Source organism: Alosa pseudoharengus, unplaced genomic scaffold (assembly GCF_046254945.1).
Source record: "Alosa pseudoharengus isolate Yale_2024_CS ecotype anadromous, Long Island Sound unplaced genomic scaffold, YU_APseudo_1.1 YU_APseudo_1.1_scf_12, whole genome shotgun sequence".
Classification (NCBI taxonomy): domain Eukaryota; kingdom Metazoa; phylum Chordata; class Actinopteri; order Clupeiformes; family Clupeidae; genus Alosa; species Alosa pseudoharengus.
The window spans coordinates 20,906,051-20,927,584 of record NW_027468587.1 but is presented as its reverse complement, the minus strand read 5'-3'; the positions used below and the strand labels follow the sequence as shown (position 1 = coordinate 20,927,584).

The following is a 21,534-nucleotide window of genomic DNA, read 5'->3' as shown; positions in this document are numbered from 1 at the left end:
CTGACGAAATAAATTCTTATGATGTAGTTTAAATAAACCACTGTTGTCATACAGTTAACAGGCCTGCATTGTAGCACATAAATTCAATATCAAGTGTTTCCCCTATATGTGTGTCTATCTATTTAGCCAACAGCAGAAAATAACAGAATATCCAAACGTTTTCAGTAGGCTAGCCTACCATTGTTGCAGAAATCACGTATAAGAAGGTATCCCTTCGATTTCTGTTTATTTTCGCATATTCCAACATAAGGAAGCAGCATGAGCCTCCAGTCATAATCGTCATGAGGACATTCCTCCCAAATGGCCCTATCACGTCTTTGAACTGACGTCATGAGGGCGTGTTTCAGCTCGTGCAGCTCGTGGAAGGCAACTGCAAGATCTGTCTGCAGGCTAAGACTCCCGCGATATTTTAAGGCCATGTGACATGGTGTCACGGTGGTAAGTCCCTCCCCGGCTGACAGAAGTCGGACAGAATTTCTAACCAGTATGCATTGCGTCCATCCCAGTATGCATTGTGTTCAACCCAGCATGCATCACATCAAGTCAGATCTGCACAGATCTGCCGCAAGTCGAACTCCCCTTTTGTTTTTCTGACAGCAAGTGTTCATGTGCTTTGCCGTCGAAATGTGTGACAAACACAGATGCCACAACAAAGGTTAAAACATACACTCACTAATCCTAAACAAACAACTGTATTTGCTTAAAATATAGTGTAAGACGCTCGTGAAAGAAAGATATGCAGCTTTCAAGTGACAAAAACGGCAAATTCCCAAGTTCACATTAAAACTGTTGGACATGAAAGGCCACATGGACTACAAACGAACTACAACGTGACGACAAAAGTGATGACGAGCCCCTAACTGGGCAACTCCGTCCTAGCGTTCATGAGCTTCGGAAAAACCTCTCTCAGAGTGAAAACATCATCATTCCGCGTCATTCACGTCACTTAACGTGTGAGTCAGAGGTCGGAAACTGGGGCTAGATTTTGCTAAGTTGCCCAGTTAGGGGCTCGTCATCACTTTTGTCGTCACGTTGTAGTTCGTTTGTAGTCCATGTGGCCTTGCATGTCCAACAGTTTGAATGTGAACTTGGGAATTTGCCCTTTTTATCACTTGAAAAGCTGCATATCTTTCTTTCACGAGCATCTTCCACTATATTTTAAGCAAATACAGTTGTTTGTTTAGGATTAGTGAGTGTATGTTTTAACCTTTGTTGTGGCATCCGTGTTTGTCACACATTCCGATGGCAAAGCACATGAACACTTGCTGTCGGAAAAACAAAGTAGCCATGGGGGCGGTCCTTGTCATTCCGAGGTGCTCTGAATGCACTAATATCACGCTTTGCGCTGTTAAAGGGAATGACGGATGTCATTCTCATTGGTTTAAAATTATGTTACGCCCCAAACACACCCATATGACTGATTAAAAAACCTAGGAATACCTTGTTCCGCCATGCGCTCCACTTTTGATAACGAAACCCCTCCCAATGTGAACTGGACATCCTACTAAATTTGAATAGACTTTTGACGAGTGACGATGCGCTTTAGAATGTCATGATAGGGCCCTAGGTGTAGATCTGAGCATAGGCCTTACTATACAATGTCAGAAACCCACTGAGGCGAGATAGTGGTTACCTGGTAAGTTGCATTTTTATTATTATTATTATTATTATTATTATTATTATTATTAATTGCAACGATAGGCTAATATGTTAATTTTGACAGCCATAAAGAAAAATGTCCTGAAATAATTATTGGCACCAGTTCAATGATCTGCTAACACACAATGGCTCTTCCCTCACAGATTTTGTTTCCCACTAACTTTGTGAGGCCTTAGAAATTAAGAAGTGCATGAGGGCTCACATTTATGCACACTTTACCCAAGGAAAAGACCAACAATTCATAATGTTGTGATGTGAAACACAGGGTTACTCAAAGGGAGGCTACACATTTTTGGCATTAACAATATGTCACAGGTGATGTCACATTCCTGTTATTAGCATGTTGAACCCTACTGTAAATGTGCCTGTGCAATATTTGACATTTGTCTTTAAATGTAGACTGATATGATAGGTCTAATTATTATGGATTTGATCTCAAAACTAGTAGTGAAAGGAGAAGAAAAAACACAAAGAAGATAGGGCCCTGGGAACATAGACATAGGACCATTGGAACATAGGACCCTTGGAATAGGACCCTCTAACTGGGGAACATAGGGCCCTGGGAACACAAGACCCTTTTTCATGTTCTCATTACCATGTTAATCGGGGGAACATAGGACCCTGGGCACATAGGTCCTTGGGAACATAGGACCCTGGGACAGGAATGAATCCTATGAAAGCTATAGCAGCCTGGGCTTTTAGCTGCAGCACGCTCAACTCCTGATCCGAGGTGCTGTGTTTGGGGGACATTCTCTCGGTCAATCACTCAACACCACCACCACAATGGGAACCTACAACCACGCCTCTCAGGGTTGCACAGCGGCACAGCTGGCTAAACCCCAGCACAGGCCAGTTAAAGCAATTCAACGTGCACTCGACATAGTGCCTCGACACGGGACAAAAAAAACAAAAACGTAGCCTCTGGCGCCATCTGCCAGTCAGTGGGCACCAGGGCAGGCAGTTCAATAATCTGAGATCTAAAACCCGAAGTAAAAAGTTTAGGCTGATATAATGGATTGGGGTGCAGTGTCACCCCTTGTGAACTGCAAGCATGTTGAGTTAACAGACAGGGCTGTAAGGCTGCCTATGCGTTTGACTGATGCTAGAGCAAGTAGCAGCACAGTCTTTAGCAACAGCATTTTCAGGTTAACACTGGCCATATAAATGGCTCAGCGGACAGAGCTTGTAGTACAAGAGAAAGGTCCCATAGTGGAACTGAGCGTGGTTGGTGTAATCGCCCGGCACCTTTGATATAGCGGGCTGCCAACGGGTGAGCACCAGGTATCACACCAGACTAGCCCACGACAGGCGGAGATATCTGCCAGATAGACTTTAAGTGTAGAGAAGGATCGGCCCTGCTCAAACATATGTTGTAGGAAGGTCAGAATCACTTCAGTGGAACATGTTGATAGGTCATGGTTATGCTCTAGGAGGCAAAAATAAGCCACTTTAGAGTAGGCCTATAGAGTGACCTAGTGGAGGGCACTCTAGAACTCTGTATAGTCTCTGTATAGAGTCAGGAGATGTTGCCATTCGGTGGCCAGGCTACCAGCTGTCAATGCTCTGGAGGATGCCACACTGTTCCTCTCGCCTGCGAAAGCAAGTCCTTGTGCAGGGGGAGTGGCCACGATTCCCCTTGTAATAGAGAAATCAAGTCTGCAAACCAAAGTCGGCCACCGAGGGGCTACCAGGATTACTGAGTGCTTCTCCATCCGGTTCAGCACAGGCTGGAGGAGAGTGATGGGGGGGAAAGCGTAAAGCAGCAACTGGGGCCAAGAGTGTGACCATCGCGTCCACCTCTAGCATCGAAGTAGCAGCCGTAAAGCCTAGAGTGCGAGGTGGGTGGAGGGTCCGGCGACAGGATAGCTGCTCGGTCCAGTTCTGAAGAGAGCAGCGTGAGCTTGCTCCAAAGTGGACGTGTCAGAGTTTGCTCCGTCACCGAAGCTGTCTGCATCAGACATGTGGAGATGCTGTACCACAATCTTAATCAACAGTCAACAAATATGAAATGTAATTTGTGATCAAAATATAAAGTTTTCACATTGGGTCACAGATACAGAACCAGATGAATAAAAATGTTTTTGTATTATCCAATGATAATCCTGTGTGAGTCTGATATAGGATTTTCTGTTTTTTTTTTCATATTGATATAGCCACACAATCTGACATATATAATCTTATTTGCAATGCCATGCCATCTATAGAACTGAATTTATAAAATAATAGAAGTAATGCAGGCTTGTATACTTTGAACATATCTGAAAGTGTACAAGAGACCATACTATTACTACCAATGGCAGGTATTATTTTGAATAACGAGAGTGTAAAGGTTCTATTTGACTTCTACGTAGATAGAGAAATGAGCTTCATACTCAGGACTCACTATAACAATACATCCTATGTCAATTACCATGCAAAGCAGCTGTTCGCCATCCATTACCCTGGCTGGACATTTATGGACAGACATTGGTTGGGCCATAGGTCTGACAGTAGGCTCCTGTTGTTGGTATAGCAGACAGACCCTGTCTCCTCCCCCTCCCCCTCAGCATTATCCTGCTGATGACTCCTATGTGGCAGGGAGGGAAAGGAAGGAGGAGGAAACTTAATTACAGCAAGAGGTCCTCCAGCATAGGGGATTGCTGAGCTGATATGATTTCTCAAGATATTTTTTAAAGAAGAGAGCAAATGGATCTTATATGCAACAGGTCAACAGAGGAAACTTGCACAGTCACAACTCATATACAACAGAATGTTTTTCATTGGCTTCAGCTTAGAATTTAACACTGCGATTCCTAAGCTTAGCCAACTTGATTAGCACATCCCTCTTCAACTGGACTGGACTAACTCATAGACCCTGATCTTTTGACTTCTTCCAGTGTCACTATGGACTGTAGCCTGAGGGTCATACCGTTAACTCTCAAAACAGGAATACCACATTAGCCATAAGGTTACGTGCTGAGCACTCTGTACTCACTGTTCCCCCATGACTGAGTTAATGTTTATGGCTCAAACCCTACAATCCAGTCAGCAGATAACATCATGGTGGTGGAGGTAACGAGACAGGCTATTCGCCTTATTCACATGGCGGCCATTGTGTAAACCAAAAGGAGGCTAAGGGGCACACTGACCTAATGCGTTTTCGCCACTGGCGACTGCATAGAACACAACAATCCTATTATCAGGGGACCAATTGTCAGGCCAAAACTGATATTGCAACTTTGTCGGAAACCTCTGGTAAGTTGACAACTTCAGTATTACTATTTAACCCCTTAACATGTGTTTTAGCCAGGTTGTCAGCTTAGAATTTTTTTCAATTTTTTTTGTAAAATGGTAAAATTTGTAATTGGTAAAATCTGATTTTTTTCAAAGTGCTTCCAAACCTCCTGTAATTTTGAGGAAATGTGCAATTATGTGCAATCATGACCAAATTAATAATCAACCAAAAGAGTATCACACTGATCCAATACGCAGTAAACAAGTCAGATTTAATTTCTGCCTATATACTAACCACCTATCTTTGGACCTCTTGGCTTTCACTGAGACTTGGATCAAACCACCACCTTTATATCAACCACACACTTCCCTATACCTCCTGCCAGTCTGGATGGAGCGGTGGTAGGGGCCTGCTCATTTCCAAATACACTAAAAAATATGACTTACCATGCTATCATTGTGACAGCTCTGGTCAAAATCTATTTCCGTCCACCGGGACAATTGGGCATTTTCCTTGATGAGCTGGACTCCCTGCTCCCCACTATCCCTGAGAATGACTGTCCGATGCTTGTCCTTGGTGACATGAACATTAATTTAGATAATCCAAACTTAATCCAAACTCTGTGGACTTGTCTTTCATACATTCCTTTGAACTTCAACGGATCCACACTCCGCCAAATCACAAAGCAGGCAGAGAGCTTAAAAGCTTAAATGTTAAAATGCTGAAATGTTAATAGCTTTTAACCTTTAAAAAGGTTATTATATTGCTTATAGCTCTGTTGCTTAAATGTTAAAATGTGACAGCTTGGATGGGAAAAACATAGCCTACCTTTACCATATGACATAGTAATTACTACTAAATACCAGTAGTTTACTAACCCTATCTATAAAAACAGCAGTTGAATTTTGGTGGAATTTAGTGATATGCCAATTAAATATAATTCAAATCAAATAAAATAGCACCAAAGGCCACTATCTAGAATTCTAGATTTCTGTCTGGACATTAAAGTACTTATGCAGCGTTGCACTGTTGCACACAAGCTTTAAATTTGGCATGACGTGCCCATAGATGTGGCTACTGAATGATAGAGGTTTTGGGCTACTTATGTTTCCAAGCTGATATCCACCTTGAAAACTGTTTTTCTTTAGGCGTAGATTGATTTCTACATGTTAATAGCCGTGGCCTACTGGTTAGCGCTTCGGACTTGTAACCAGAGGGTTGCCGGTTCAAACCCCGACCAGTAGGCACGGCTGAAGTGCCCTTGAGCAAGGCACCTAACCCCTCACTGCAAGTGCTGCTGTTGTTACAGGCAGCGCACTGCGCCGGGATTAGTGTGTGCTTCACCTCACTGTGTGTTCACTGTGTGCTGAGTGTGTTTCACTAATTCACGGATTGGGATAAATGCAGAGACCAAATTTCCCTCACAGGATCAAATGAATATATACTTATACTTAAAATAGAACTTTGATTCTGACACTTCTGCAGAAAGCCCATGAGTGTTAGCATTTGATACCATGTTTATATGGTCCTTGGTTGTGGAGATATTCAACATTTATTGGGGCATGAACCTAAAAAAATTGGTGTGAAATTGCTTGTTAAATACACAAAAAGAAATTTTCAACTTGACAACCACCCTAGGACTTATGGGTCCCTTCTAACTAAAAAAATAAATAGGTTGTCAGCTTGTACTCAAACATGTCTACAAAAGTCTTAATAGAAGTCCTTTTCAGAATTGTCTCCCTGACTATGGTTTGTGTCGCCTGTAGGATCGTTTTGGTTTACAATGGCCACCATGTGAATAAGAGGGGTGAGGTTTAGCACTTGGCTGCATGGTGTGCCAACAATCTGCTGTTGAACACCCAGAAGATCAAAGAAATTACAGAGAGTTCATGGGCCATGCATACAGATCCATGTACAGTATATCAATGTTACTGCCTGTCGCAGAGCATGTGTCAAGTAAGCTTCAAATTGCTTGTAATTTATTGTTTTCAGGTTGAAGTCCTTGAAATATTGGACTCTGCTAAGTCTCCTGTGTGGTACTCACAACACTCTCTGAAAGGGGTCAATTGTGGATTGCCTCCTTGCTGGTGTATGACTGAGGGGAGCTGTCCTTGCAACCTATTTTCCAAACATAGTTCCCTCGAGCCTATGGGAAACAACCCTGGCAGCCAATCAAGAGGTGTGTGTGTGTGCGTGTACTCTCAATCCATATAAGGATCTAGGACACTTTGATAAGCAAAAGATTATGTAACCTCATTTCAGCCAGGTGTAATAATCTATGGACCTATGAATGCACCATGTGACCTTACCTGAAAAGTCACAGGTGCAAAACAATTGCAACATTTTAAACTTTGTACCCTATCAACATTTTATAAACCTTCACCTTGATACCCTTTTCTTTAAATGCCTGAACTCAAATGATCACAATGAGAATTTTTCAGTGTAGTTAGACAGTAGTGAGAATTTGGAAGCAGATTCTGTGGGTGCAAAGGTCCCTGGCAAACATGATTTTCAAACTTCTGCAGCCAACCCATTGCAGGTTGGTGCTGGATACTGACATCTACTGGAAACAGAAAGTTTCATCGCTTCGCACAATGTCCCATAGTTTAGCCAGACAGTAACATTTTCAGAACATCGTTTTAATACTGATATCATCTACCAAATAATATTCATAGTATATGGCCATGTCAAGAACTGATAAACACAGCTGTGGTTCCAACTAGCTGCTATGCACCATGCTTGTGGTGGGTTGCACCAGCCCACAAAATGCAGAAAAAAAGCTTTGCACAGCATTGCCAACTAAACACATGCATGATAAGCCTTTTAACAGTAGGGCCTATCTTTGCTGTTTTTGGCAAAAGGTTTTTGCATGCCTTTCAGTACATTGCTATAGTTTCCAAGTTAAACTTATTATACCACTTCCACCCACCTGACTATGTGAGATATTTGCTTTTATAAATGTATGTCTGATAACTATCTTGATAAATAATACCTAACCTATAAGTTTATTTACACAATAGTAGCCTATAAACTCAAAATGAACCCAGACCTGTTTCACTTTTCATTAAAAAAGACAAATCTATTAGTCTGTGACACATTTGAAGACCTCACTTAATCCCTGATAATTTCACACCATAGTAGAGTGTTGATGGGGGAGGAGATTTGGTCATTTGGTATTGGGCCACTCCTGTCAGCAGGAAACCATTTGCCCAGACTTGTTTAGGTGAGAGTGTTACTTTTGAGGTCTAACCTAGGCTGTAGCCTGAGGGAGATACCGTAAACTTTTAAAACAGGAACTTGTCTTTGTTTCAACGCTCACAGGATGTTTGGTTTGATTCCTGTAAGCATAGGCCTACATTCATAGCCGAGCCGTCTTCGTTATTTTGTAGCCTAGGCTACATAAGAATCAGGCTACCAGTGGTGTTGGGGAGAATGCTCTGAGATTAGGAAGGTCTTTAATATCACCAGAGCAACAACAAAAAAAGGACTGTGGAAAAAAATAAACTTTTAAAAAGTATTTAAAACAACCAAACCAACCCAATCATCCACCTCCTAGGCAATTTTAATGCTGAGGAAATTGGTCAGTTGGCTGCCAGTAAGATTGGCCTAAGGCCTATTGAAATCTCATAACAAAATGTATCTGATTTGATCTGATAGTCTAGTCCAGTCTGTAAAATAGTCATCTGTCGGTTGGCCATTTTTGTTGTTAAAACTTGATCTAACTTTTGTAATTTTGCTATTTGAGTTGATCTATTTTCCTGTCAAAGAACAATGTTGTAGCCTACTGAGAGCGTGTGCGTATAGAAATGTATTTCAACATATTTAGAAAACTCTTATTTAATCAGACTAATAATTCGGAACACTTAAGGAGGTATTTCAATTTCTGGAATTTCCTTGCACCAGAAAAATAGGAACGGAAAAATGCCCTTCCCCCCACACAAGTGACGTCAACAGTTAGGCAGCTGGCAACAGGCGTTTTTCCGTTTCTTTCTCTTCCCTGATTGGTCTATCGCTGCATGTACTATTGAATGATTGGTTCAAAACGAACAAGAGCGAGCTACATAGGTTTGATTAGGATGCCATTTTGTTGCAATTCAGACGGAGAGACGGAGAAGGAAGTGTAGGAGACGAACCATCTCGCTGCAAATCGTTCGTGGGTTTCAACTTGTTGACATATCGTTAACATTTTCTTCGCCCAGAGCAGTTAAGCAGCGGGTCGTGAACTTTTTTGACGAAAGGCTTTCACCATCAAAGCCTGAGGAAGTCGGTAAGATTCTTTTCAATATTCTTAGTTTCGTTCGATGTTATGGACGCCATGTTGAGTTGAGTTCTTTGTTTTGGTCCGTAGCCAGAAAATGAGACCTATTTCTTATACAATTTAGAAAAAAAAATCTGGTTTGTTCCTTACAGTAGGCCCTACGCTCTGTGCTGCAGAATCATTATTCTTTGCTATCATTGATATCGGTTTATCTGTCGAACATCTATTGTTTTCTTGCCTAGCATATTCATAGGTGCAGTCGTCGAATCCGATTAACGTTAGCGTGTAGCTAAACCTTTTACGTAATCACAGCAAAACAGTTTCCATTAAAGCTACTCGTTTTTAACACACATTCTTCTACTTGGTTGTATTTTTTACCATTTGCATGTTGAGTCCGTTGGTTTCATGATATCCTTGGGTTGGTCAGTCGAAAAAACCGTAAACGGGGTGACGTCAGCTGTTGACTAAATTTTAAGTTTTAGTTTTAGCTTAGTTTTTTGTCTGTGTACGTTGACTACTCATTTTCAGTCAATTTTGTAAGTTATTGACAACCAAATATCGTTATTTCTTGCAGTTTGCCGACTTCTGAGAGCACCGTGCGCCGAGGTGAATTGATGTTCAGCTCGGTAACACGACAGAACACCGCTCATTGGCACATGAAAACGTCAGATCTTGCTGGACATAAATGTGCAGCGAGAAGTAGATTTAGTACTACTTCGAGGACCTGGAGCCCGGTTGGTGAAGAGAAGTTAAGAAGCGAAATTATCCACGTACTCAATTTTTTGACAACAAAGAGGTAAGGCTGAACCAGCAAACAAGAACAAGTGGGGGATGGTAGACGGGGCTGTTCCGTGACGCGACTGGCTGGTTAGCACGTAGCCTAGATGTTTCTTTGTTGTCGACCTACTGCAGAAGCCGAGGCTAACGTTACAAGGTTCAATAGGGCAGTGGTACTTGCACATCTGACCGAGTAAGCCTGTTTTTTTATTAGTATGTCGACGATTGTGCGTTCAGTCTTGACACGATACAGATCAAATGGCTTTTGTTGATTTTATCTGATCATGTCGTCTCAGCGTTTTGTGTCAAGGGCAACATTCAGTGCCATGGCGATCAACTAACGTTAATTGCATTTCACATAGAAAATGTCAACGTTAAAAAATAAAGGCAAACAAGAATATTGTTTGAAAACAAAAATAATGTTTTAACGAATTACTACATGTCCTTGATGAAATGTCCCTTTCCCCCAAATCAAATTTCAGGTGACAGAGTGTGAAAATGGGAGGTGGCGAGAGATACAACATTCCAGTTTCCCACCCGGAGCGCCCTGTGCCTAAAAAGAACCACCAGCTCGGCCGGGGCAAGCAGAGGAGCCGTGATCAGAATGGTGTGCCTATGGTTACACCTACCGGCTCTCCAGGCGGGCCCCACCACCATGGCCACCGCCGGGTGGAGAAGGGCACTGGCTATCCCTGGTCTCCCGAAACGCGGCAGGCCGCGTCGGCAGAGAAGAAGAAAAATGCCACTGTCCGATTTGCCACCACCCACAACCAGAACTTGGAGGGCGCCATGTCCCACCTGAACTCTTTGCTGGCGTTTCAGTGCAACCAGAACTACGCCGGGCCCAAGTTCAGCGAGCCGCCCTCCCCCAGTGTTCTGCCCAAGCCCCCTAGCCACTGGATGTCCCTTCCCATGGGCCCCTGTGACGGGCGTGAGATGATGGCCTTCCAGCTGAAGAGCCTCCTCAAGGTTCAGGCCTAGGCGGACCTCTAAACCCCCACTCAGATACCAATCTTGGGGTTCCGTTTGGCTCCCGTATCTCTCTTGCAACACAGCAGCACTGTAATGCATTTTTAGACCTATTTTTAGACCCAAGGTATTGCAGGATGAGTGGCAGTTCTACAGATTTGCCTCTGTGAGCGGTCACTTGCCCTTTTAATTTTTTTAAAGCTAGCCCAAACTGAGGTATTATAGCGTTGCAGTCTTACAAGAGAGGGCTCGGAATACCTAAATGGGACCTGTTTTTGTGATGAACGATGAACTGGATATCCTTCTTTGTTTGCTCTATTTTTTTTGTTTTGTTCTTTTTACGTTGGCCGTTAGATGTTTTCATTCTTCTCAATCATTTCCCCCCATCCTTCCTGTTTGGGAAGCCTAGTGCACAAACGATCACTCCTTAGTCTATATCCATGGAAGTCCACTTCCCTTCCCATGCCCCCCCCTCCACCCTCTAGCTTGTTAGTTGAACTTGAGGCGTTTGCTTTTGGTCTCTCGTTACAGACCTCTCGGTGCTAAAGCACATCAGCGTTTTTAGTTTCATTCTAGTGAAGCACCCCAAATTCTGCATTTTCATTTCAACTCTTGCTGATGCTGGGAAGTTAAAGCCACTTGGTTCTGCAGGGAGACGTGAGCTCAGTGCGTGTGTGGAGAGATGCAGCTTTAGTCAGTGCAAGTCACATGTGAACACAGCCTCAAAGCAACTTTTAAGATGGGACAGTGGCACAACGACCTTGTACTGTGCCAACAACTCCTGTATTTTACTGTTTTGTTTTTCTGCATTGTACAGCGCTGTGCGCTCTGCACTACGGGAGTTGGAACTGTACAAGGTCTGCAACAGCTTACACAGTAGCCAATTTTCTTTTGTCCATTTCTGTTGTGCGGTAGTTGCGTGCCGTAGTAGTTCTTTCTCATTCTTATTTTGGGTAAACCAAAGCAGTTACATTAATTCCAACTTTACCCCCCCCCCCCCTTTCTGCAAAATGGGTGTGGTCACAAGTGCCATATAGATCACAACCTGGCGGCTCACCTTGGGAACTGCTCTGCTCCCGTGTCCTTCCTTTATTGAAATGCAATCAGTGTGGTTACCTCCTGTCTTATCCTCCTCCTCCAGCAGCTTCTGAGTCTCCAAAGCAGGCCATGCGGAAGAGGGCAGTGGTATCAGTTATATTGATTCCACTGCCCTGTTGGCTTCCCCCCCCCCCCTTCCTTTCTTTTCCCCCCCCCCCCTTTTTCTTTAGTGGAGGCTTTGAAGCTGAAGCAGTGGGGCAGGGAAAGTTGGTGGGTGGTTAGAGCGCAGAACCTGGCACAAGAGGGCTTGAGCCAGAGGGTTTGGGTTATGTTTACATGTAGAGTACTAAAGGTCACACTGGTGACTGGCGAGCAATATCCCAAGGAATTACACACTGCCCCATCCCTTTCAAAAATGATGTTGCACTGCTGTTGTATACTGTGTCTTAGAAGTTACAGGCCCAGACTGCCTATGGCAGTGGGTACGAAATCTGCTGTCTCTTAAAGTGTGTGTGCGTTTGCATGTGTGCGCGTGCGTGTGTGTGTGAGAGCGTGTGTTTTCGTGAGGCAAACTTTTGGATGAGGTCATCCATCTCTTTGCAGAACGGGAAAAGTTTAATGGCCATCTTAAAGATGACAAAACGAAGCAATTAGACATCGTAATATGTTATAGTAAAAGAGCCATGTAAATAATGAAATGTATAAAACTGTAGCATATGTACATTTATGCAGGATCATTTTAACCTGCTGATAAAGTATTTTTTAGTAATAACACTGAATGTAAGGGTCACGTGAAGGCCGTGACTCAGTTTAAGAAATGCTGAAGAATATTTTTGTTAAAAAAAAGTAAAAAGAAAATACTTGCCTATAGCACGTGTCAATACCCCTGCACTGTCATGTTGCCAGTGATCTTGCACATGTTTTTATTTCTTTTTTAATTTTCTATAATGAACAGTGTAGGGAGAATGATGAGCTTTAAGTTTAAGCCTTGTTTAAAAAAAATTGACCATTGAAAGAGATTGTTACATGTATGTCTTTTTTCCATCTTTTTTTTTCTCCTTCCTGATTAAGTTCCATGTTTAAGCCATTTAGTTGAATATCATTGCTAGCTGTCAATTGTGTAGGCTTTGAAATGTATCAAAATTGTTATGATCTCCTAATGACATTTCCACCATATGCCTTGTTTTCTCAATCAATGTGTATGACTGAACAGACTTGGGTATCAGCCATTCTTCCGCTGGCTGGTAACTACCTCTGGTCCTTTTTTTTTTTTTTTTTTTTTTTTTTTTTGGTTTGAAATATATATTTTTATACTTTGGCCTTTGATCCCCTTATCCCCAAAACCTTGTTCATACATGTAATAATCTCTTTATTCCAAATTTACAACTATAACAGTGTCCTGTTACCAATTGGCTTTGAATTTTGTCCCACTTGATGTCATGTCACCATATGAATTAAATTGCCCAACTGAATTTGATCTAAAAAAAAAAAAAAACGAAATAAAAGAAAGCACTATTTTAAATTTGGTTCCATCTGAAAAAAAAGAAAAGTTTAATAAAACCCATTCCCTTTCCCCCCTAAACTGTTCTCTGTGTGTTCCATGGTTGCTGTTAACATGTCAAACACTTTCTACGGTAGGCATTAGCATTACATTTACTGTATTCTCCACACCACATAGCTTCACACATTAGCTTTGACTGACCACACCCTAATGCTTTTGGCTTTGCAAGCAGATTAGTGGCGTAATGCTTTCTTCTACTGTTTCTTGGGTGATGTGGTAATTATGCTTGATTTGACTATCTGTAACGTTAAGCTCCAGTAACGGCTTGCTTGACTGAGGAAGGTGCTCCAAGAGCACACAGGAGCTAAAGTGCTAGTGATGCCCATTCCATTACTGGTAAGATATCATTAAAATAATTTTACCTCCACTATAAGGGCAACAGTTTTTACAATCTTCCCAAAAAAGTAAAGTAGAAATAATTATTTGACCTGCAGATCATAAACCCTATATTTTACTGAAAATAGTGTAAAGACAACATATCAGTTGTTGATAACTATCCAATCACAGAATTGTTCTCTGCTTTGCCTCCGTATTTTAAATGAGTAAAGGCCATTTCTGTATCATGTCTAAATATGGGTTCTTTGCGTGGTAGTTTTAACCAGCAGATGGAGCATCAAACTGTCTTCACGGACAATGGTTAACGAAAGTTCCCCAGAACCCATACAAAGATTTTTGTTACAAAAATAGGTCTGATTTTAATGCAGTACCATTTGAGGCCCCGAAGATCATTGGTATCCCTGTTCCTTGATTACAAAGATTACTTTGGATTCTGTGCATATTTGATGTACTAGGCTAGCTGATTAAGTCCCCAAATTATTTGCCATTTCATGTTGAGCATTATTCTAATTCTGCATTATTTGTTTACGCAGTGATACATAGGCTACCTCTGCATCTTCTTCTGAGAGACTGCCTCTCTGGGATGCTTTTTTAAAATACCCAGTCATGATAAGTTAACCTAGTTGTGAAATGTCTTTCTTTCCCCTTTAGCATTACACAACTCTCCCAGCCTTCTTTGGTCCCAATCCCAACTTTTTTGAGGTGTTGCTAGCATCAAGCTAAAAATGAGCTTATATTTTCCATCAAATTGGTCAGTTTACAAATGTATACTGTATATTGTCTCTTATTTGCAAGCTGCAACTAAATGTGGGTTTACAAGATTTGCACATGATCACATTCAGTTTTACCTACCTACAAAAACAACCAATACTTGCCTATGCCACAAAACAGTAGTGAAATGTCATCCCCACCATAAATGAAAGAAAACATTTCATTTACCCCAATAAATTACTTGCATCATTATTTCCAAATATGTTTGTGAACATATAAAAGTTCACATTTTTTTCTTTTATAAGCAGTGCTGCTAATTGTACTTTTGTATGGGCACTTCATCCACACCAAATCTGCAGTTACAATCTCCTATTGTGTGTTTTGTCCATGTTAATGCGAAGACTACCAAATCAGATTTAGAAAAAAAAATCTCTTTATTGACATATGAAACAAAGTAAGAAACATAGATGGAACAAACTTCACTCTAGTACAACTTTCCCAAAAATATATATCGTTCCTGACAGGTCAACACATGGTACAAGTAGGCATAACAAAATTAAAGTGCCAAAAAAAAAAAAAAAAAGTCAGCATCAGGAAGAAGTTTTTAAATGTGACCTCAAGCTTGACATGGTTTGCAAAATGAGGAAGAGCCAATACCTATGGTGTGTAGAACTATGTACCTTACAAAACCTTACAAAGAATCAACCACCAAATGGCCACATCATACGTTACTGGCTTCAGCACAAACTTTAGTTTCCATTTATAATACAAAAAGACTGACCCAGACTTTAATGTTTTCTGTAGACCTGGAAGAAAAAGGTTTTCTTAGCTTTAAAGATTTTACTCAGATTTTCTTAATGTACCAAATGTTACAGTCTCAGATTAATCAAAGAGACAATTAAAATCTTCTTTTAAAAAAAAAGAAAAAAGAAAGAAAATGCGGTCATGACACCATTTCAAAAAGTGTCAAAATATAATGTCTCTTTTTGCAAACCTGTTTTCTCATAAGTAGTAAACTCATGATCTTGTCTTAACTAAAGATGTATAGTGCCTGGCAACACTCCATACAGTATCTGAATATTATACATATGATGTAATAAGTGATATTGGTTGTAAGAAAATGGTCAAATGGAGGTGTCCCAGGTGGGGTGGGGAGGGATGCCGGGGCGTCTTAGTGCCCCCCAGATTTGCGTCCAGCCCAGGAACGGGAACGGGATCTGGAGCGAGACACGGAGCGCGAGCAGGAACGGGACGGTGAGCGCACATGGGACTCCTTCTGAGAGTCGCGGGATCCAGAGGTCTGGCGGAAGTTGTCCACGGCGGGGCTCGGGGACTTGGAGGGCGAGTGGGAGCGGCGGCCCTTGGCCTTAAACCTGTCGGGGGAAGGCGAGTGGGACGGCGAGCGGCTGCGAGAGGCGGCGCCCCCACGGTGCGCTCGGTGGTGCTCACGCTGGGGAGGCCTGTACCTGTGGAGAGCCAATCAAAAGGCAGTACTGAATGAGAACAAGAGAGTTATACAATACACATGCTGGAGCAACAAAGGGTAAGAATTACACAGAATCCAAACAGAGTGGGGAAGTCAGCCGGAAGCGTGTTGTTTTTTGTGTTAGCATTTCAACATCCAGTTACCAAGAAGAAGAAAAAACTGCGAAAATGAATGGGGTTTTAAATAGGGTGGGAAAATAAGGTGTGGGTTTGTAAAAGGCATCTGTATGACACATTTGCCAGTGAAAAGCACCAGGGGCCATATTCACAAAGAATTTTAAGGCTAAAAGTAGCTCCTAACTGACAAATTTAGGAGCAACTCTTAAAAATAATGGGCGTGTCACTCCTAACTTTAGGACTCCTAATTTTTTTCACTAAAAGTAATTCACGAAGCATTTTAGACCTAATAGTAGCACCTAAGTCTGGGACAGCTTAAAAGAAGTCGAGAGGACTCCTAACTCACTAAGACCTATTCACTAACATCTTTTTGTGGCATTTCACGTTGCGATGTTTTGAAATGCGTAGCCTATGCGGCACCAGGAGCTTCCAATCGCGAGGGAACAATTTTGCATTCATAAAAGGGATGCTATAACGCCACCAACAACAACCAAAACTACTCATTGTTAACATGTAAATTAAATGTAACATTTCATTGTGAATCAAATTAAAATGTTCTCCTCTTTGCAAATGTAGGCATATGGTGACAGATTAATTTAATAAATGTTGCAAAGATACTGCATCAATCCGTAGGCCTATGTTTCATTAGGCTACTAGGCTATTTGTTTTGCCTTACTCTTTATTCATTTAGGCTAGGCCTTTTTATTAAGTTATTTATCATCTTCCGTCCTTCGCACTACTTGTGTAGCGCACTCATTCTCAGACCTGTCACTCATCATGGTAAGGGAGGTGTTTGGAATCATTCCCGCGTTACAATCATCAGCCAATCAAGGTGGTCACTTTAGTCAAGCTTGTGCATGAGTAATGACGTCATCTATAGCAATGAAGTCTCACTCTTAAGTTTAGGAGTCATTAGAAGTCATTTTTCCTTACTAAGAGTAGGTCTGAAAGGCTTTGTGAATAACTTTTAAGAGAAAACTCCTAACTAAAATCTTTTAGTGTGATTTAGGAGTACTCCTAGTGGTAAGATAAAAGGCTTTGTGAATACGGCCCCAGACTAAGTGTCTCTTAGCCAAAGGAGTCACTAGGCAAGCAGAAACGAATCATACCTGGTATACCTTCTCACAACAATCACGCAATGAACATAACATATCCATTACAGAATTGGATAGTATAAATCAGGACCTGTATTCACAAAGAATCTTGAGGCTAAAAGTAGCTCCTAGCTGGCAGATTTAAGAGAAACTCCTACAAATAAGGGGCGTGTCAGTCTTAAATGTAGGACTCTTATTTTTTTTGTAACAAGTAGTAGTAATAATTCACAAGCTTCCAACGGACTTAATGAGACACAAATAGGACAGAACAGCTAAACAGCACATATCTATGGCTCACATTTACTGCGCCCCCCCCCTCCCCGCCACCCTAGTGAACAGAGGGCCATTCAAACATCTGACACTCACAAAGAAAAGGGTTGACAAGTCAACAGCTCAGTAGGGCACCGAGCTGACACCTTACTGTGAAGAGGGGTGTGAAACATCTGGCCACTCTGATGTTAAAGGTCTCCACAAATCAGACCCTTTGACTCTAACATCCAATGATATAGCTGTGAGCCCTCAGAAGAGAGGTGTGTAGGTGTGTGTGTGTGAAAAACGCTTTACTGACCATGGTAAGCCTACCTGTCATTCTCATGGCTTCGGCTGCGTCTGCGCCTTCCATATGATCGTGAGCTGCAAAGGGAAAAAACACAGAGTGAAATCCCACTGTGGTTGACTACAAACACTGAGTAAGTAACAGGAAGAGAGTGGGAGAGACAGATGGGGTGGAATCGGGAAATGATCTTAAATGTCCCCTTGGGGATCAATAAAGTATCTATCTATCTATCTGATCACTGCTCAGATTAAAACCCCTGAGCACCCAAATGTGATACGGCTGCTGTAGCTGCTTGCGCCACAGCCCCCCCCCCCCCCAATGTGAATGAAGACGATGTGTGATGTTCTTACTCTCTGGGGCTCTCCGAGCGGCGGGGCCTGCGCTCGTACGAAGGGCTTCGAGAGCGGCGACGCTCATAGCTGCGGCTACGGGAGCGCCTACGCCTGCTGTCGCGATCATTGTCGTCATAGCGCGAGAAGCTACGTGGGGAGTGCCGCTCCTTTGACTTCATCTGGCCAGGGGCTGCAGGGAAATTACGACGTTAGACAAGGAAGATATTACGTTTACATTCATTCATTTGGCAGACACTTTTTAACCAAAGCAACTTCAAATGTCAATTATATGGATTGGGATAAATGCAGAGACCAAATCTCCCTCATGGGATCAAAAAGAGTATATATACTTATATTACAAGGGCCCTTGTCCTCGGAGCAACTCTTGCTCAAGGTCACAACGGTGGAAGCCAAGAACTGAAGCCACAACTTTTCTGGCTACTAACCACCAATCCATATAATACATACTACTCCCCATGCATGCAAACAGGTTGTGTTACCCAAATTCATGGTGGTGCTGTTGTAACAATGAGACTGTGCTCAACAAGATATTCTCTGGTATCGAAACGTGTCGTAATGTAATTGAAACACATTTGGTCATTTGGACTCTGGCTTTGTGTTTAGCAAAGACTCACTTTTGCGATCCCCTTGGGCAAACTGGATTTCAATCTGGCGGCCACACACCCACTTGCGGTCCAGGTTGTGCAGAGCATCTTCGGCGTCACGCACGTCTTCAAACTTGCTGCTGGGGTTAAGGTTTTGCATTGGGACAAAAGGAGTGGTGTAGTGCTAACAGGGAATAATGGGGTTCAGGGTGGAGGGGGGGGGCTACCAGCTCGAAGAGAAGCATTTCAGCTTTACTGCAATTCATTTACATGGCAGTCAGTGTCAGGAAAGGGTATGGCGACATGATTAATAGTTATCACTACACAGGTAAACAAAATACCACTGGAGGCTTATAAAAGCGATGACAGGGTGTTTAGGCTTATACATATATATTTTTTTCTGACTTGTTTTGTGATGTTCAAACAGCTACAAGATAAATCAGCCTCTTTTTGATTTGTATAAAAGTTAAATCAAAATGAAAAAAAAAAGGAAATGTAAATATTTCAAAGGGAAACAGTTTTTGTTTGATGTAAATGCATTCGCTCTAGCTTGGGTAGGATACAAAATTAAGACTTGTTACCTTTAATATGCTTGACCTTTGACCTTCAGCTTGACCTTTATGCTGTTTACGTGCTTCCCAGAGGACCTTGGGAGGGGGGCTTGAATTTCCTGCTTGACTTTCTCCCCATAATTTCTGTTCTTTTCTCTTTGGAACATATCGAAGCCTTGACGCCCACTCTGGTCCCCTTTTTGTTCCTCTTTGAATCTTCAAGCTTTAACTTTTCTCTTTCCTCTTTTCCCTTCTACTTCTTGACGCCTGAATCCTTACGGTCTCTTTGGGGCTTGAATCTACTCTACACCGGTCTTTACATGATCTTTGTTGGGAGGGTGTCCAGAACTGTATGTCTTTATATTTTCTGAGGCAACAACAGAAGAAATTGCAGTTAGGAGCCATTGCCAAAATGTAATGCAAATATAATGATATAAACATTCCCTTTTCATCCACAACGTCATGTCATGATGCGATACACTGGTTTTACAGGATTAATACAAAGGGCAATCCACCTTTTCATGCAGAATTCAGGAATCACACTGAGAAGGCATCAGAGGCTACAAAGGATATTGAATGTATGCAAATCCTCTTGCCCGACGAGTGTGGAAGTCAACAGGAATGTAGACATCTACAATAGGCCCATACCGACCAAACTCACGACGCAAATCCTCTGGCCTAAAGTACCGTGAAATAACAGGACATTCACTTACTGGCTAAAACATAAATAACCCTAAGGCAGTTTGAAAGTGACCTTTTGAGATGGACCCCAACAACCTGTAAATATGTTAAATTTCACAGAAATCACATGTCATTCACACATAGGATAAGGATTGTAAATAAACAAACACCGAGATACTTCAAATAGGAGTGTGTTTGGAAGTTTGAAGGGTCTGGATTCTTTCCCAAACATGTATTCAACCAAGCTCGTATTACACAGTTAGGCGCAATTTAGGATTCTAAGTTACGCGCAAGTGAATTTGATACGTGGTATAGATACTATAGTAACAATATTCGGGAATGGCATTTAGGTCAGACTAAATTAGACAAAAAGTTATCAACCCCCGACCACCCCAAGTGTCTGCGTGATCGAAATGCCAATGCTGATTCTATTTTAGGATGCTTGTGTGCCACCTTGCCAAATACAGGCACTACGCTACTTCAGCTGTGAGGGACTGATTTGAACAAGACCCACGTTAGTAAACATGAGTTGGTAGGTTAATATAGCCGCATCGTACTTGGTATCTTAATAAGTATAATAATAACAACATCTTAAAACGAATGTTCCCCACTTCCATTCCAGGGTTGCCATGGAACTCAAAACAGTTTGTTTTTGTATGCAATGTTAACCTTTTGGATTAGCCAACATGGCTTGAAACGGAAGATTAATACATAATAGATAGTAGAAATATCACACAATGGTGTTGACTGGCTACAGTTAATACTTGTGCTCCCAAACTGTGCTAATTTTCAAAAACGTATTTACGGTTGTGTAGGAACACACGTTGACTAAACTAAACAAACCTTAGCTATGCAATTAGCACGCTATTGCTAGCTAGCTAACATAGCTTTTCTAGCCAATAGCTCGCGTTGCTAACGTTAGCCAAGCTATCGCTAGTTTCACTATAATCTTACGATTTCCGCAGTAATCGAATCGCTGTATATAAACATACGCTAGATATATGTATTCTAATAATAAGATTATGAGATTTAATAGCTAGCGTGAGTATCTGACTTCGCAACAACATCGACGTGAGGAAATTATTCACTTAACGTTAACGTCTGACTTGTTTCTGGGCTAGCAAATATGGAGGCCCCAACGCTGGGCCAGTCTCCACAGGTGTGCAAGCTAACGTTATCGAAATTATCGTTTCAGTTCGTTAAATTTGGCTTAATCATATTGCAAGGTCTTACCTGGATTCGTCAGAAATGTTCCTGATGAAGAGAGATGTATTTGGTGGCCTTAAGTATCTGGCCATTGTTAATATTCCTTAATCCTCTAACAAATTCAGGAAAGCAAGGACAAGCACCTAGCACACGTCGCCACCGTCAATTGTGCATTCAACGCATGCGCAGAGGAAGACCGTGTGCATCCACCACGTCACTAGATCAAATCAAAACCAAAGTCCTTTCAGGCAAAACCCAAACCACGCCTCTTGCCTGATGTAGTGCTATCTTTGGAGCAAACAAGGCTATTTTTGGTTTAAGTAGTTATCATTTTAATAGTCTAGTTTATGTAATTAACTGCGAGAGAAAAACACTTGCACACGT

The 21,534-nt window shown here is 41.9% G+C and overlaps 2 protein-coding genes across 3 annotated transcripts; one reads left to right on the top strand and one right to left on the bottom strand.

Moving 5' to 3' along the window:
* Window positions 1-8,972: 8,972 nt before the first annotated feature.
* Window positions 8,973-13,424, top strand: pnrc2 (proline-rich nuclear receptor coactivator 2). The gene is made up of 3 exons (XM_076280450.1): window positions 8,973-9,140; window positions 9,706-9,927; window positions 10,391-13,424. Exon 3 carries the CDS (start codon window positions 10,407-10,409, stop codon window positions 10,887-10,889), a length of 483 nt encoding a protein of 160 aa, XP_076136565.1. The 5' UTR covers window positions 8,973-9,140; window positions 9,706-9,927; window positions 10,391-10,406; the 3' UTR covers window positions 10,890-13,424.
* A 1,514-nt stretch (window positions 13,425-14,938) lies between these two features.
* On the bottom strand, window positions 14,939-21,302 carry srsf10a (serine and arginine rich splicing factor 10a). Of its 2 annotated transcripts, none has more exons than XM_076280448.1 (5): window positions 21,178-21,302; window positions 18,743-19,941; window positions 18,126-18,297; window positions 17,802-17,852; window positions 14,939-15,989 (listed from the first exon to the last, which is right to left on the bottom strand). In XM_076280448.1, the coding sequence occupies exons 2-5, from the start codon at window positions 18,870-18,872 to the stop codon at window positions 15,695-15,697; spliced, it is 648 nt and encodes a 215-aa protein (XP_076136563.1). In that variant the 5' UTR covers window positions 18,873-19,941; window positions 21,178-21,302; the 3' UTR covers window positions 14,939-15,694. The 2 variants fall into 2 exon arrangements, with proteins under 2 accessions (XP_076136563.1, XP_076136564.1); XM_076280449.1 differs by having other exon boundaries at window positions 18,743-19,630; window positions 21,178-21,267.
* Window positions 21,303-21,534: the final 232 nt, after the last annotated feature.